This window comes from Myotis brandtii, unplaced genomic scaffold (genome assembly GCF_000412655.1).
Source record: "Myotis brandtii unplaced genomic scaffold, ASM41265v1 scaffold517, whole genome shotgun sequence".
Lineage (NCBI taxonomy): Eukaryota > Metazoa > Chordata > Mammalia > Chiroptera > Vespertilionidae > Myotis > Myotis brandtii.
The window spans coordinates 557,447-575,560 of NW_005369706.1; the positions used below are offsets into that span (position 1 = coordinate 557,447).

An 18,114-nucleotide genomic window follows, 5' to 3' on the forward strand; every position below is an offset into this window, starting at 1 on the left:
ATCTCCTGCCAAAATTTCTGGCTTGACACCTTCTATAATTAGGTAGGACATTACCAGGTGGGAGATCACAAAAATGCACCAAAGAACCCTTATGAATGCTGCCTCCCAAGTCATCACAGCCCCATTCTGTTGATCTGAACAAAGAATCACTCAGTAGAGATTTTGTCCCAAACAAGCCCTTATCTAGGTTTATCTGACAGGATTAGTAGAGGCTCAACCATTACCCTCCCCTGTCCTTCCTCTCCTGGGATCTTTCATCACAGCCATCTGGTGGAGGCCACTCAGCAACTAAGGTGATAACCAATAAAATAAAGGCCAGGGGAAATTTGGGAATTCTAGGCTCTACCTTGCCATAAATAATCAGCCTTTCATAAGTGCCTGACACGAACAGTCTTCCTATGGGCTGAAGTCCTCCCAGCTGGGGATGGAAAGCAGGCAGATTCCCTGAGGGTCAGACAAGAAACAGAAAAGACAACACAGAGATCCGCATTCCTTTTGTGATGGCAAGGCAGACAGGTGTGTGTGCCAGACCAGCAGTGATTTGGGCAGCTCACAAGAGGCAAAGCATCCACCAGAGGAGGCTCTTCATGTTCTTTGTAGGGGTGGACTGAAGCTCAGATATAACGAGCCAGAGTAACAACAGGACCAGCAAACTTCCTTCCAAAGGAAAATACACCACCCAGTCCCATAGGAACTGGGCACCAACCACAGTGCTGAGGAAGGAAGGGCCGAGGTGGCTCTACCAAACAGTTCAGATCCACTTGGTACAGCTCAGCCGGAAAGCGGACTCCTGGAGTTGTCTCCCTCTGCGGGTTCCACTCCTCACCACGGTGGACTGGCTGCCTAAGTGGAGGTTCTTAAGAAGCTAGGGATGGGGTGACAGAAAAGAGTGGGGAAGAACTCCAGGAATATGAAGCCAAACTCCAAACTATATTCTGCTAATCAGTTTTTTGATAAAAAATTTCAAAATAGAGAAAACCACAAAGTACAAAAGCTTTTCTGATGCTTTTCATTATCACAGAACACGCCACCTGTAATGTGTGCAAAGAGAAAATGAGGGGGCGGAGGGAGTGGAAGCCAAAATGGGAAAGGCTGGATGGTCATTTCATTTCACTTCTTCTCTTTCTTCTTGTCCTGGAAATGAGAAAAATTACCCAATTAATTTTTGACATCAGACATTCAAACTAAAACTCTTTGAGCCAATACTGGCTGCGTTTGGTTAGGGACTGGAAGGGCTTACAACAATAAAAAGGAATGAGAAATGCTTCTTTAGCCTAACAGTTGGTCCACTGGTGGACCCCCAAGTTGCTGACAGACTTAGTAAGACTAAACTTCAAGCAATTGTTCCTACTCCCACCACAAGAATACTTAGGCGGGCCACAGAACCACTCCTGGCTACTCACAACCACCACAGCTCAGATCCCAATCAGTGAAGGCTGCAGCCTGGCAGTCTACCCTAAAAGAACTAAAGAGGTCAAGACCAAGGCCAAGACCACCAATTTGCCATTAGGCCTGAGAAGGAAGCATAAATCCTGGGTATAAACCAACATTCAGAAATATTCTAGTCTAGGGAACTCTTCAGTAAATCTTAGGTGGAAGCTCAGTGTATTAAACAAATGAAAGATGAGTTGCTTTGACTGAAACTGGGACACTTGTTTGGTGCTCAGTCCAACTGTGGCACAGACCAAAGAACCAGCAAACCCAACTAGTCACCTGCTTCCACCACCACTGCACTGTGTCTTGTTCCACAGTAAGAACTGTAAGAAAAGCTTGTGGTTTCATTGTTCCCCTGCTGTTGGAGTAGACTAACCAGACACAGACAGAATGCTTCTCTGGAAAAAAATCCAAGACCAACAAATGGATAAATTGGCCTACTTCTGAAATACAATTACAAAAGCTGGTTGCCAATATTATCCTCTAGAACAGTGGTTGGCAAACTGCGGCTCGTGAGCCACATGCGGCTCTTTGGCCCCTTGAGTGTGGCCATGAAGTTTCAATCGCACTGTACGTGCGCGCCCACATGTGGTATTTTGTGGAAGAGCCACACTCAAGGGGCTGCAGTTTGCCGACCACTGCTCTAGAATATTCTTTTCTGAGTCATAACCATCTTTATAGCCTTTATATTCTTCATATAGACTGCTACCACTGAAGCTCTTTTCACTTTGATACTAGGATTAGTTTGTGCTTTTTATTTTATTTTTTTAAAGGACTGTTTTTACTTGTTCCTTTGGCTCCACTAGCTAAAGACTTCAGGTTTACTTCTTACTCAATGGCCTGCATTATATAACCCTGGACCTACACAGTTGTAAGTTAGTTTTCAAATTCCAAGTACACACACATACTGAGCTCAGGAGCTATTCTCTCAGCTTTGGGTAGTGGGCTGACTGACCTTCTCGTTCATAGCCAGGATCATCATGAGTTTTCTGAAGAGAGTAACGAAGTCTAAGAAGAGGTCAACACAGTGCCTGAAAGAGAACCAGATCACAAACTGCACTTCCACTTTCCTTTACACAAAGATACAAAACACAAAGCCCCCACCCACGAGTACTTCCACCAACAAAGGAAGTAAAACTGTCAGAAATCCTTTCAACTCAATGAAGCCATGTAACATAGAAAAAAAGAAATTTAGGCCTAACTCTAAACCCTGAACTACCACTAACTTTGAGAGAATTTCAACATGAAAAAATACATATATTTTAAAAACTATGGGTATATACTCTCATTATTAAAGATTTAAAAAATACAAAAGTATAAAGAATAAAAGGTAAAGGGTCCCTTTCCTTCTCCTCTATTAAAAGTATGGAGCCCTAGCCTGTTTGGTTCAGTGAGTAGAGCATCAGTCTGCGGACTAGAGGATCCTGGGTTTGATTCCGGTGAAGGGCACTTACCCCGGCTGCAGGCTCCACCACAGCCTGGGCGTGTGCAGGAGGCAACCAATCGATGTGTCTCTCTCACATCAATGTTTCTCTCTCTCTCCCCCCCTTCCACTATCTCTAAAAATCAATGGAAAAATATCTCCTGGTGAAGATTAACAAAAAATAAAATAAAAACTCCTTAAAAAACAAACGAACACATTAGGCGTTCAATTTTTAAAAATCTGACATTTTTCAGGAATTTAAAGAAACTATGGCCAAGCTTTGGGGGTGTAAGTGGGAGGATACCCATGGTTTTGGAACAATGTGCCAAATAGCATAGTTTCTGCTCCATTCTGCCTCACCCTTCATTCTTGTTAAAGACCAGTTTTCATACTTACCAGATATAATCCTTATCTCCATTTTCAGCCTTTTCAATAATGAGTTGAGTATCAAAAAGGACAAAGCCACACATGACCATCAGCCCCAAATACAAGTTTGCCTAGCAAAAGAATGAGATGAGGTTACCATCTGGTAGACACCACGGAGGAAAAAAGCTGTATTTCTTTCTGGCTCGTGGCCACTTGAAAGAACATCGAATGCTAATCCACTGACACTGACATTCTTGGGAACTGAAGCCTATAGCGAAGACCTCATTACTTCTGTCAGCACAATTATGCACTAATTGTTTTGGTCACTGGAAGAGAGTCAATCATTTTAACAATGAGCTGCTGGCTGGAGAGACCTTAGAGAAATGATCTCTGAGCAAACTGTCTTCTCCTTAGCAACGTGCAACCCCTGTTTAATCTGAACTTTTACCCATAGAAGGCTCCATCCTAGTGGAAGTTAGTGGGGAGGCTTCAAGGGCACTGCCCAACAAGGTGAGGATTCTTGGTCTATCTTGCTTTAAGGTTAAGCAAGAAAAAGTGTGAGGCAAATAGCCACTAGAAAGTTACATGCAAAGACTCACCTGGAAAAGCCAAATGGATCCAAAGAAAAGGTTCCCCAGGGAAGACAAGAGCATCAGGCTCATGGCTGACATCAATATACCTATAAGAGATGACAAAAAGCCATCGTGAGAGGAGCCAAAGTAAAGTAAAGCAATCCAGTTAAAGCCATTCCTTACATTTCTGCCCAAATGAAGGCTTCCTACTTCAACCCAATAATCACAAGTTGGGGGGGTGAGGGTAGGGAAATAGATCTAGCGAGAATCCTAGCTAGAGTGGAGACCCTCTCCCTGTTTTCCAATCCATACTTACCTCCCAAAAAGAGGTAACTACGGCGTCTGGCATAGAGAGCAATCAGGGTGAAGCAGGTGAATATCATTGCTGTGCCCATGAAGGCAGTGGGAATGATGCTATTAAGGAAAAGACCATTAGATTGAGGGCTATAGGAATACAGTTTATATTTAGAAGGTACATTACAAAAGTAGAAAGAATAAGACACTATCAAAATAGTTACCTGGGGTTGATGGCAATGCAAAACTCCAGAGCAGGGCCCAGGCCAACCCCTAGAAAACAAAAAAGTCCAGAGCACATTACTACCATCAATTCTTTTCTTTTTAAAATATTTTTGATTTCAGAGAGGAAGGGAGAGGAAGAAAGAGATAGAAACATCAATGATGAGAGGGAATCATTGATTGGCTGCCTCTTGCATGTCTGACCAAGCCCACAACCCAGGCATGTGCCCTTGACCAGAATCAAACCCGGGACCCTTTAGTCCACAGGCCAACGCTCTATCCACTGAGCCAAACCAGCTAGGGCACTACTATCCATTCTTGAAGAGGACCCTCATCCAAAAGCTCGTTATTAAATAGCATAAGCATGCCCATTCTCCTAAAAACGCAGACAAAACATGTGGACTAAAGTAATTAAATCTCTCCATTTTCCTTGTTTTCAAGAGAACTTAAACTTGACCAAGTTATTTATTTATACAGAGCTGCAAAATTGTCCTCTTAGCTGAAAATCGTTGATGACCCCCAGGAGGAACAGAGATTAGGAAAATGAAATAGGATGTCAAACATTTGAAGAGGAGTGAGGTGGGCCTGTAATGTGGGCCAGATCAGGAATTAGATTAGAAAAAAAGGACTAAGAGTAAAGCAGAGCCTTGTAGCCAGCAACCTTGTAGTCATCCAGGACTGACTCTCTTTGTAGCAAAAAAGGCCAGACCAGTTCTGCAGGTGACATGTGCCAACAGGAGGACACAGCAGCACCCTGTTTGGCTCCGACATTGCCTCTACTTTGGCTACTCTTCTTTCTTCTGATTCCACTCCAAAATGCGTTTAAAAACTAGTTTCCCTCATCTAAAAATCTTAATCTCTAAATCCCTGCCTTTCTACAATTTCTTCAACATGGTATAGATTAGACTCACTCAGAACAAGTTGTACTAACTCAAATGCTGCTTTGCAAGTATTTTTACTGTGTAGCTTTAGTCTGGTTTCTCTTAATGATAATTCCAGAAGTGCTGTGCTTTTAATTTGTTTCATGAGATCAGCAAAGGGCCCTGTGTGATGGTTCTCAATGTATGGCTTTAATTAATTGTCTGCAAGGTTCAGAATAGATGGATGCTTCTATGAAAGTTGCCAGTATGAGTCCAACTAAGATTCTTGGGCCTTGTTTAATCCCATGTCTATCATTAACAAGTTATGCTACCTAAGCTCTTAAACCTCATTCATTCAAGCACACAAATGCTTATTTTTGGATATAAAAATAGACATCAGTCACTAGTCACAAATAGCTTACCCTCTGGATGGGGAAGCAAGATGCACCTACATGAAATAAGAAAGCAGCACAAGGCAAAATACATTCAAATATATAAAGGTGGATAGTAAGTGTACCAGTTGGAATGAATCAGAATAAATACAAGTCTCGGACCCTGGTCTAAAGAGATACTAAAATATACAGTCTCCACCCTCCAAACCCCAAAATTAGACCAATCCTGTAACATACATACCTGTAAGGAAAGCAAATCCAGCAAGAAGTCCCAGTCTTTTTTGCTCAGTTTCATGGCTATGAGGTGTTGTCATCAGCCAAATCATCAACCCCAGGGAACCCAGGGCAGAGAGCAGGCCAGCCTGTCAGATCCAGAGTCATAATTGAATACTTGAAAGCATCGAATTGATTTTGCAAGAGACTTTATTAGATTCAATTATTCATCTCAACTTCCTAATATTTGCTTCTAACCTGGAGGCAGTGGAACAGGCATGGGGGATAAAAAGGAGACTTAAAGGACAGGGTTAGGACCATGGTGGATGCTGGAGGCTTTTCTGACCTGGGTAGTCCATCAACCACAACTATCCTAGTCCAACTATGAGTCTTGCCCAAGAAAGAGGAAAAAATGAATCAAAGTGACAAGTGCTAGAAGCACATTCCAATCTGTAGAACAAGTAGAAATGACCCTTTTTGATCACTTTAAAACACAAATACGTGTACACATACAGAGAAAAGAGACTGAGAGAGGGTGTTATAAACGGAATGTGTCCCCCACCTCAAATTCATGTTTAAATTCTAACCCCCAACATGATATTTAGAAATAGGGTCTTTGAAAGATGATTAGGCCATACGGGTGGAGCCTTCATGAAGGGGATTAGTGCCATTATAAAAAGGAACCCTGAGAGCTCCCTTATCCCTTCTGCCATGTGGGGACACAGCGAGAAGATGGCCGATTATGAACCAGGAAGTAGGCCCTCATCACACAACACAACTGCTGGAGCTTTGCCTTGGACTTTGCAGCTTAAAAAACTACAAGAACTGTTTGTTGTTTAAGCCACTCAGACTATGGTATTCTGCTATAGCAACCTAAAAGGACTGAGACAAAGCGTAAGTATCAAAAAAGTACCCAAACTGCCCTGGTTCAGTGGTTAGAGTGTCCCCACCCAATCACAGAAGGGTTGCAGGCTCGATTCCTGGTCAAGGGCACAAGGGCAGGTACCTGGGTTGCAAGTTCTCTCCCTGGCCTGTTGGGGCGAGTGCGGGAGGCACCAATAGATGTGTCTCTTTCACACTGATGTCTTTACTAGTATGTCTCCCTGCCTCTCTCTCCTCCTCCCTCCCTCCTCCTTCTATTCTCTCTAAAAATGTCCTCCAGTGAGGATTAACAACAATAAAAAGTAGCAAAACATTAAGAGCATGTGTTATTTCTGGGTGATAGGATTATAGTTTTACATTTACTTATCATTAGTCTGTTATCCAAATTCTCTACAATAAACATGCCTTAGTTTTCTAAGAAAAAATTTTTTTTTACAAAGCAAATGGGAAAAACCTATAGGCATTTAAAAAGAGAGAAATCATTAAGGATGTATGTAGGCACTGAAGTTCCTTTCTTCCTTTAAAAGTATACTCAATTGTTCTCCACAGTAGTTATGTTCTGTAAACTCACTATGAACAATGAATTAGTGAATACTCAACAATTGCTCCTGTGGGAAATAAAAGGTTAGGTCCTTGGGAGCCACCAATCACATTTTCATCAATTGATCAACACATAACCTTGTTTTATGTGTGTTTTCTGTTTGAAGGCACTTTGATATATATTGCTTGTTCGTTAACATTGAGCTCACAGTCACGGCACTGTAACTCATGCCTGAACAAAGCTTATCTAACACACATTTTCTCCATAAGGCACATAGTAGTCTTCTTGCAATTAGGAACAGTAAGAGCACTGTAGCACTATGCTTGGAGCCATTTTAAACAGCGAAGTTATCAACAAAAAGCACAAAAATGAAAAAAGAAATGTCGCACTAAATAGACCATGAAACGGACTATTGTTTACAGCTTGAGAGCTTGAAATAAGGTAGTGTGTTGCCTGGTTCAACCTCAGCTGGAACATGGATATGATGGGCAACTCAAACGTTTTGCTGCTCTGGATATGATTGCAAATGTCTGCAAAAATACTGATTTTAGGCTTACAAATAAATTTTAGTGAGTAGGTATATTTGCAAATATGAAATCCATGGATAATGAGGATGACTTTATTTTACATTACTTAAAAGGGCCACTCTTGCCTAAGAGGTAGATTAGGTTTTAGTCTAAATTCAAGGGATCAAATTCCTGTCCTTTGAGTATCTAGAATAATTTTTCACACAGCCCCTGCAAGGTAATATCTGAGTGTGGGATAGTTCTCAGCAGTGCCAATGCCAACACAGGCACATCCTTGTATTTACACTAAAAGCAACAAGTCGTGGCTAGTGAGAACTTTAAACTTACTTATTATTTCTCAGTTGTCCCCCTTCTATCCCTGCTGATCAAACCCAAACTCTCCCTCAACACAGGAAAATGAGTTATTGAAGCATTTTTCACTCAAACGTGCAGATATAAGTGTATCAGAGAGTAAAATGGGTCAAATCCTTAAAGGTCTCAACCCTGCCCCTCCTGATAATTAATCGTACAATCAGTGTTTTGTATCTAAGTAGTCCACAGTCATTCAGGCAAAAAAAGGGGAAAAGGAGGAAAAGATAAAAAGGCTACTGTGGAGAAGAATCCCAGCATGTACATCATGCCTCTACTCAGTGGGTAGGGATCTTGTATATCAGCAACACCATCACTCAGTGTCAGCACTTAGACTTGCGAAGCTAACTAACCACTTCAGTATCTAGAGGCAGAGTTGTCAGAAAATTTAAATGGCTCTGCATATGTCCTGATTTACAGGCTGACTCTGGCTGAGTTCAGATGCCAAACTACCGAAAAGGATTAAGGAGGGGTACAGGCTTTGGACCACTCTGCTGAGCTAGTTTCTTTCAATTATAATTTATTGCTCTTACCTGAATGAAATGAGTGACCACATGGACATAGGCCCCCGCAGCCGCCACAAACATGCAGAGGGCAAAACTGGCATAGACCTTCTTCAGGTGCTGCTGTGTGGAGGGGGTTCTGGGAAAGAATGTTAATAACAGCTATCACTCTGGGACCAATCCAAGCTCAGCTCTAAGCTAAGAATCATTCCCTCTCTTCTCCTTCCCTGGGAATATGTGCACATTACATAACAATTAAAAAAAGAATATTCTGAAAATAGGTTAACTAATAGAGAATCTTAAATGCTGGGGAAGAGCGCCAAACCCAAAATTATTAACAATTAGTACTGTAACTAGAATAACTAAATGGCTTTCTAGTGATCACACAGCAGTCCTTAGAATCCGGGTGCTTATCTTCAGGATTCTAGTAAAGCGTCTGTGTTAGTTTATATATACACAGAAGTTAATAAACTAGAGGGAAAAAAGATATGAAAGGAAAAGAAACTGTAGACAAGATCAAAACACTTACATATGGGAAAATTTTAAGAGCGCATCAAAGTTGATCTTCCGATCAAATATGTTCATGATGTCGAGTCTGTGGGACACAGTCTCCACTCTGTAAAATAAAGGAAGGAAGATTATTTTAAAGGTACCTGTACAGACAAAATAACAAACAACTTTCTTATAAAAACAAAAGCAACATAAGCCCAGCCGGCATGGCTCAGTGGTTGAGCGTTGACCTATGAACCAGGAGGTCACGGTTGGATTCCCAGTCAGAGCACATGCCCAGGTTGCGGGCTTGATTCCCAATGTGGGGTGTGCAGGAGGCAGCCGACCAATGATTCTGTCATCACTGATATTTCTCTCTCTCTCCCCATCTTTTCCTCCCTGAAATCAATAAAAATACATATTTTTTAAAAAAGCAATATACAAGTTTGGAAAATGAAAGCTATTTAAAACCCCAGTTCTAACACAACCATCTTAATTTTTATATATTTCCTTCTAGAATACATTTGCAATCATAATAAACAATTTTAGTTATTAATAATTTTTCCCATAATTTACCCCCCCATAATCAACCATTTTGAAGGACGCAGAGGAAACAAACCTATCTTCCTCTCCCCAAAGTATTTCATTATTAGAATTTTATTTCTATTCTTTCAGAAGGCGATTTAAAAGGTTGTTTCTTTGAGAAATTCTCAATTAGCAACCTAGTCAATGGAACATAAAGCAATTTTATGTCATTGTTTCAAGATGCTACAGAATTCCCTCAGCAAAGGTATAGAACCTCAAAGATTAAAAAACAAAACAAAAAAACTATAAAGGCCTGCACGAGGACTTGCATTTTAAAAATATACATGTAGAAGCTTTCTACCTAATGCATTTAATTTTTAATTTTTATTTTAATAATTCTTTATTGTTGAAAGTATTACATATGTCCCCACTTTTCCCCCATTTACCCCCTTCCAGCTCACCCCCACCCCCACCCCAGGCCCTCATCACTCCATTGTCTGTGGCCATGGGCCCTGCATATATGCATACAAGGTTCTCGGTTGACTATTTCCCACCCACCCATCCACCCCTGCCTTCCCTCCGAGATTCCGCACTCTGTTCCATGCTTCCATGTCTCTGGATCCACTCTGTTCATCCGTTTATTTTGTTACTTAGATTCACATATGAATGAGATCATGTGATACTTGTCTTTCTCTGATGGACTTATTTCACTTAGCATGATACTCTCCAGGTCCCTCTATGCCAGCGGTTCTCAACCTGTGGGTCGCGACCCCTTTGGGGGTCAAACGACCCTTTCACAGGGGTCGCCTAAGACCATCGGAAAAACACATATATAATTACATATTGTTTTTGTAATTAATCACTATGCTTTAATAATGTTCAATTTGTAACAATGAAAATACATCCTGCATATCAGATATTCACATTACGATTCATAACAGTAGCAAAATTACAGTTATGAAGTAGCAACGAAAATAATTTTATGGTTGGGGGTCACCACATGAGGAACTGTATTAAAGGGTCATGGCATTAGGAAGGTTGAGAACCACTGCTCTATGCTATCTCAAAGGGTAAGAGATCCTTCTTTTTTACTGCTGCATGGTGTAAATGTACCACAGCTTTTTTATCCACTCATCTACTAATGGGCACTTGGGCTGTTTCCAGATCTTAGCTATTGTAAATTGTGCTGCTATGAACATAGGGGTGCATACATTCTTTCTGACTGGTGTTTCAGTTTTCTTACTACCTAATGCATTTTAGAACTGAACTAAAAAGTGATTCACAATTTTAAAAAGAGTAAAGTTCTTACCTCCATAAAAAGGAAATTTGTGCAAAAAGGATTTTTAACATACCCTTCACCCAGACTAAATGTTACTATTTCACCATATTTGCTTTATTGTCTCTCTACACTTAGCAATATCTAGACTATATATATATATAGAGAGAGAGAGAGAGAGAGAGAGAGAGACAGACAGACAGACAGCCCGGCCAATGTGGCTCAGTGAATTGAGCATTGTCCCATGCACCAAAGAGGTTACTGGTTCGATTCCTGGTCAAGGCACATGCCCAGTTGTGGGCTGGTCCCTGGTGGGGGTGTGTGTAGGAGGCAGCTGATCTATGTTTCTATCTCTCCCTCTAAAGTGTGTGTGTGTGTATATATATATATATATATTTTTGGCCATACAGACACAATTCCCCTTTACCTTGAAATATTTCAGTGTGTACATCCTAAAAGTGAAGATCAAAATCAGAAAATTAACACTGAAGCAATTCTATTATCTGATCTACAGACCTTATTCAGATCTTGCCAACTGTCCCAGAAGGCATTTTTATTGACTGAGCGATTGATTTTAGAGAGAGGGGAAGGGAGAGAAAAGGGGGGAGAGGGAGAAGGAGAGAGAGAGATATCAACTTGTTGTTCCACTTATTTATGCATTCATTGGTTGCTTCTTGTATGTATCCTGACCAGAGATCAAACCCGAAACTTTGGCATACGTAACTACGCTCTAACCAACTGAGCCACACTGGCCAGAGTCCAAAGGGCATCCCCCACCCCGGCCCACACACCCGCAAACTAAACTATACCCAGGTCACATTATACATCAATACCATAAAGTCAGGCTCTTAAGCTTTGTTCCCTCCTCTATCTCACATGCAATCCTAAATAAACATGCCCGATCTATAGAACTAAAAATATAATCAAGAGCTTTCAACTTTCCAAATATAAATCTTCCAGATTCTTATTAGACCCATAACCATCCCTTTCAAATTTACCAAAAAAAAGGGGGGCGGGGAGGCGCACGACTAAAACAGAAAAGGTAAGTTGTTTGAAAGACAGGCCAACTACTCACACCCATTCTAATCAGCACTTAACCCGATACTCAGCAAAATTCACCTGCGCAATAAAATTCCACAAACCAATTTTCTGAGGAATCCTGGGCCAGTGGAAAGATGCCATTCTTATAATTCAAAAGCATCATTACCACTTGTTTCCTGAGGCTCTCCCACAAATGAAACAATTAAAATGGCTGGCTTGCTTTCTAATTTCTTCTTTCCTTTCTTACCATCCCTACTCACCTCAGTTCTTTTGTTCTGTTCTTAAGGATGGATACAGTGAGAAGCTGCAGAACCTACTAAAGCTGTTGCTCTCATCTCTAAGTCTCAGGGCTCCGGTCTTCTTGATCTAGATGGTGCAATTATTGCAGGCTGTTGCACTGCCAACCACGCCTTCCATAACCATGATGAATAATACATTCTCTAGAGAGCACACTTACAGGATGGCAGAATCCAGCACCTGGAAAGTGTCTTTGTTTAAAGCTTCCATTAACACCCCTAATGACATCCCTAGACAGAACTTGCAACAGTACTGAAGCAACCTTCCGAGCCAAGTTTCTCAGTAGCATTCACAACAACGATAAAGCATCTCTTGCTTCCAATTTCAAGTTAAAAAAGGAGGAGGTGGGGGGGTAAATACTCAAATATCCAGGGGATTGTTAGCCAGAAAGGGGCAACACTCTGTAACCAGACCCCACTGAGTGGAAACTTAGGAGGAGAGAATGGCAGAAACTCCTCTGTCCCAGTTCACTCTGACACTTCCCAGGGGGCACTGACTGCCTCTTTTCAGGGCTCTCTTACAACTGCTGATGGAAAAACCCAAATCATCAAAGGTTGTGAGGGTCAGAAGCTATACAGAAAAGATATCTACATTTTAAAGGTCAATAAACAAACTCAGCTAAACAAGATTAAATTGCGTTCAAAACTCAAAAGTAACAGCTCCCACACCAAAAGAGAGCTTGAGTATTCAAAACCATTAACCAAGTAACTCAGCTAACATCCAGAGGGGCCTCCACAGTTAAATGAAAATCTTTGTTTAAAAAAATATATATTAAAAAGGTAAATTTTGTTATGTATATTTTACCGCAATAAATAAAAAAAGTACATTCTATGTTGCTCAAAAGTTCTTTAATACAGCAGTCTCAACACACATCTAAGCCCATTACAAAATTGACACCAGCATTGGTCTGCCTTACCCCAAATCCCAACTTGTATAGAAATCTAGAAATTAGATCCTTTCTTCCACTATCCATTTTATATTCAACTCATTATGAAATAAGGAAGTGGGATTATTTACACAAAATACAATGAGGACAGTGCCTCCTGGGCTCATGGGAAATTTGCCTGTTTTACATTTGTACACAAGTAAATATTCAGGTGTTAATCACAACCAAATTCCTTTAATTTGGTTCAGAGCCTCATTTTAAGCCTTCAAGCTTACAAGAGCAGGAATCCCCAAACTTGTCAGAATCTTCAAAATGCGTCATGCACGTAATACTAAAACTGTTAGAAGGGTCACCATTCAGTGCCTCCTCTGCCAGAAGCACCCAAAAAGCAAAACAAAAAACTCAGTGCATAGCTTTACCAAGAAAGAAAAACAAGTAAAAACATTGTTTTGAGTTAGGTATTCTGTGATCTGTTTTTGCTTGGGGAGGAAAGAGCAGCAGGGGCAGGCAGGAGGAGACATTATTAACCACCACCCCCCGCCCCCAAGCAAAGAATATATTGCTTATTAAAACAAAGCAAGGAAAACAAAGGGCTTCTCCCTTCAAAATCCCTCCTATTTAACACGGCTTTAACCAAGAAACGAAACACAAATGCAAGAACTATGTACAGGTAACAAAAGTGTATACTCACCAACCCATCTAACTTGGTCTATTAAACCCTGAAGGAAGGATATTCTTCAGATATAAAAGATAGGTCTTTAATGAACAATTCTACCCTACTGCAATTCTGAGCTTTAACAACTATGAGGAGACAGACATTCTTATCAATGAACATCTATGTCTAGTTAAATCCATTGTTTTGTTCTAGGTATCTTCCTTTCCTTACCCTTGTCCTAAAATGAAAAGACTATTAAGTGCCAGGCCTTAAATTTAAAAAATTCTTTGCCTTGGCCAGGTAACTCAGTTGGTTAGAGCATTGTCCCTATACACCAAGGTTTAAATTTAAAAAATTCTTTGCCCTGGCCAGGTAACTCAGTTGGTTAGAACATTGTCCCTATACACCAAGGATTTGGGTTTGATTCCTGGTCAGGGTACATACTAGAATCAACCAATGAATGCATAAATAAGTAGAACAAATTTCCCTCCCTCCCTCCATCCCTCTCCTTCCCTCTGGCTCTCACTCCAATCAATAAATAAAAAATTAAAATAAAATTCTCTGAAATCTATTCCAACACCTATTAAGTACAGTGCATATGAATAAAACATGACCAAAAGCTATGCAAAACAGAAACAATCATGCATTTATATGCATTAAAAGAAACAATCCTTGCCTTTGAAAAATAAAAGCCTGCTTACTGCTGAAGCCAAGAGCAGCAGCTGCCCCAGTGTATACAATTTAACAACATTAAGCCAGCAAGTCAGATTTAATTAAAAATGTAGACTGTGAATTATAGTTCTTCATTCTGTTCCTACACATTCAGAAGGGATCAAATTGATACTTAAAAGAGAAAATTTAAAAATCCCATATAGTAAAATTTTTAAAAAAGGAGATGGATCTGTTAATTTTTCAGTAATTCTTCCTATTGAATAGTTTTCAGAATCTGTATAACCATGTCCTTAACATAGTGGTTAAAAGTATGACCTGCTGTTTTTTCCTTAGCTGTATGACATGCAACAAATTTCTGGGGCTTAATCTTGTGCTTCAGTTTTCTCATTTGTAAAAGAGTAATATATAATATTACCTACTTCATAGGGTTGAGGATTAAATGAGATAATACAAAGTAGTTGGAATAGTGTTTCATACATAAGATTGGCTCAGTATATTAACCATTATTGTTACTAGTGTAAATAATCATTACTCTCAAGTCCTCAGTGTATGCTTATCCCTTGTAAAAGTCTAGTTTTAGAAGACATTTATCACAAGCCTAATTTATATATGCCCTGAAAATTACTTTTAAAAAATATTATTCAACCGTTAACTCACAGTTAACTATATCCTGAAGGCTTAATATTTACCCAAATGAAAAATTTAATTGGGGGGTGGGTATTTAAGAAAATTATAAACTGAAATTTAAAGAAACTTGACAAATCTTATTACTGATTAAAATTACGTTTCTTTAAAGGCCATGCCCCTCGCCCTGGCCGGTGTGCTCAGTCGTTAGAGCATTGGCCCTCCCACCAAAGGATCTCGGGTTCAAATCCTTGTCAAGGGCACATACCTGGATTGCAAATTTGCTCCCCACTCCTGGTCGGGGCTCATGTGGGAGACAACCAGTTGATGTGTGTCTCACATTGATGTTTTTCTCTTTCTCCCATTCTTTCTAAAAATCAATGGAAAAAATATCCTCAGGTGTGCCATGCCCCTCTTCTGTTACATTTACACTGTACCTCCTGTCCTACTGAGTCGCAGGCATTTTGAGACCCTAATAACCACTAAATGATAATCTGATGTGGTAGGGATTTTGATGAAGTAAATGGTCATTAGCTTGATAATTGTGACCTAAATGTCCCAGCCCCTGCCCCTTAATTTGGGCCCAAATCTCTGGATTAGCCAGCACTGAATCCTCTCTCTCTAGGGGACTGGCTCAAAACCAAACCAGTACCTAGAGATGGAATGTCCACTGCCTTCAGGAAATTATTTCTTGTAGCAAATTGTGACACTACTGAATCACCTCTATAACCACAACTGTTTGACAGACACTAAATCATAAGGCCCCAATGTCCTAATCAGGGGTGGGAAATTTTTCTGCCAAGGGTCATTTGCAAACTTACAACATCGAGGGCCATACAAAATTATCAACTTAAAAGTTATCCTGCTTATAATTGGTCAAACATTTCATTAACTCGCCCCTAATGTCTTGGCAGGGCCAGACCAAATGATTTTTCGGGCCTTATACAGCCCTCAGGCCAGATGTTTCCCAACCCCCATCGTACATATATAATCACCTCCCTGTATAAACCAGCAATCCCTTCCGTTAGCACCATATTTAGTCCAAATGAAAGCAGGCATAAATTAGGACAAACAGCACATCCACTCCATCCTCACCTTGAAGCTCTTTTTTCAAGTGTTTTGGATTCCATTAATTGTACCAAAACTTCTCTCATACATTTGGTTTTAAGCACCTTCAGAGCTGAGCTTGCATATGAATCAGCTTGCTAGCTAGCCCCCGCACTTAAGCACAACCAGGAGTCTCCAGAGCAAACCTAGACCCATTATCTGAACAAGAATGTTATAATCTCAAATCGACATTCCCCAGCTGGCACAGAGGGAGACCTACCTTGAATGGTCACTCAAGTTGTCCTAAAAGCCAACCTCTACTGTCTTTCTCTCCTTAGTTTAAACATTGTCTTTGGGAAACAAAAATGTGCATTACAACTACCCGTGAAATTTGATTAGAAATTCTGGGGTAACAAAACATTTGAGTGGAAGACACTTCTACTAGGCTTCTACAGCCAAATTAAAGTAGCAAAGGATAATTTAGAAGATTGAGCATCAAGAGAATATTCAGTGTTCTCCCAGAGGAGATTAATACTCTTGGGATAGTTTATGAAATAAAGTGAAACTCTTCAGGCCAGCAGTAGTGCCTTCTATAATAATACCACTGAATACATTTATATAAAATTACACCACTTTCGAAGTGCTTTTATACACATTATCCCCTTTGATCTTCACACCAATGCATGAGGGAAGGGAAAGAATAATTAGTCCCACTTTAAAGATTAAAACAAAAGTTCAAAAAGGCACAAGCATTGGATTTGGAGTCACGAGCCCTGCCATTTTCTACCAAATAACTTTGGGAAAATCATTTCACCTATGGTCCTCTAGGCTTTCTCATCTGTAAGATAGGATAATTAATACGTACTCTACCAAGCTTATTGAATGCCAATAAGCAAATCTGTGTGAAATAACTGGAAAGTACTAAACAGACAGTAGTACTGACTCGACCAACATCAGACCTCTAAAGGCTGGTACTCTTTACACTACGACACCCTACAGTAGAAAAACAAGTGTTCATTAAGGCAGTTCCAGGCATACATCAAGAGAAATCTTTTTTTTTCAAAAATTAACATATGCTGATTCCTATGACATTTTTCTGTATTTTTTAGCCTTTCTACAATAAGCATGAACTATATCCATAGCAACAAATACATATATAAATGCTGGTTATATTGGTTAATTTTCTCTCTCCTATTATTTAGGAGAGTAAGACTTCAGTCAGATATAGAGAAGGGAAGAAAGTGGGTACGAAGCTATGTTTCCACAACAAGATGAATAATTTAAGAAGGAAACTCTGAATCTAAATTACAGATTGCATTTCTCAAGAATTCATTCTGTCCCCACTGAAGGAAAATGGCAGAGAACCTAAATGTCAACATAGTACTTAAGCCAGGACAAAATTCAACAAAGAGGAATAAGAAAACTTCGAAGAGTAAATCTAATAATTACAGAAATAAGTGTGTTCACAGAAGCCATAAGAAACTAGAAAACTCTGACCTGAACTATTCAAAGGATAAAATAGAAGTAAATATCAATAAGTAACTAGAAAAGCCCATTCTCCGTTAACCTTTAACCTTAAAATCTTTGTGTTTCAGACACAGTCAGCTCTTCTACTAGGTTACACATTCACAAGTTAACTATTGCTAGAACAGAGTCTCAAGTTCAAAGAGGTTTTTGTCCTTCTTTGGGGTGGGCAATGCAACCCGAGCTGGCACAGGGTAGTATTATTCCACACTTAATACACAAAAATGCCACAGCCTACTTATTACCACAGCTCCGGCCAGCAGGTCCCAGAAAACAACAACGCCCAACGCCGCCTTTCCCAATCGGACTTTGAGAAAGACGCCCACAAGGCGCTGGACTCCACAAAGCCAAACCACCTCACCTGTCCGAAGGTAACCAATCAGACCAGAGCCGGCTGCCCGGCGGGGCAGGAGAGCCGAGCCAAGCCCGCTCTCCCCACACCTCCCGCTCCTGCTGTGTGCTTGCACGTAACTAAGGAGCCGCGCGTGTCACGGCAGTGTG

The 18,114-nt window shown here is 40.4% G+C and overlaps 1 protein-coding gene across 1 annotated transcript in view; it reads right to left on the reverse strand.

Annotated features, from left to right (window-relative positions):
* Nucleotides 1-929: 929 nt before the first annotated feature.
* Nucleotides 930-18,114, reverse strand: part of TMBIM6 (transmembrane BAX inhibitor motif containing 6) — a 17,830-nt gene continuing 645 nt past the window's right edge. Inside the window, exons 2-10 of the mRNA XM_005877316.2 lie at nucleotides 9,107-9,193; nucleotides 8,608-8,716; nucleotides 5,805-5,925; nucleotides 4,314-4,362; nucleotides 4,112-4,209; nucleotides 3,823-3,902; nucleotides 3,254-3,354; nucleotides 2,390-2,465; nucleotides 930-1,134 (exon numbers count right to left, since the gene is read on the reverse strand). Of these exons, the coding sequence (XP_005877378.1) occupies nucleotides 1,111-1,134; nucleotides 2,390-2,465; nucleotides 3,254-3,354; nucleotides 3,823-3,902; nucleotides 4,112-4,209; nucleotides 4,314-4,362; nucleotides 5,805-5,925; nucleotides 8,608-8,716; nucleotides 9,107-9,162 (714 nt within the window). The 5' untranslated portion in view covers nucleotides 9,163-9,193 and the 3' untranslated portion in view covers nucleotides 930-1,110. The remainder of the gene's footprint in view (nucleotides 1,135-2,389; nucleotides 2,466-3,253; nucleotides 3,355-3,822; nucleotides 3,903-4,111; nucleotides 4,210-4,313; nucleotides 4,363-5,804; nucleotides 5,926-8,607; nucleotides 8,717-9,106; nucleotides 9,194-18,114) is intronic.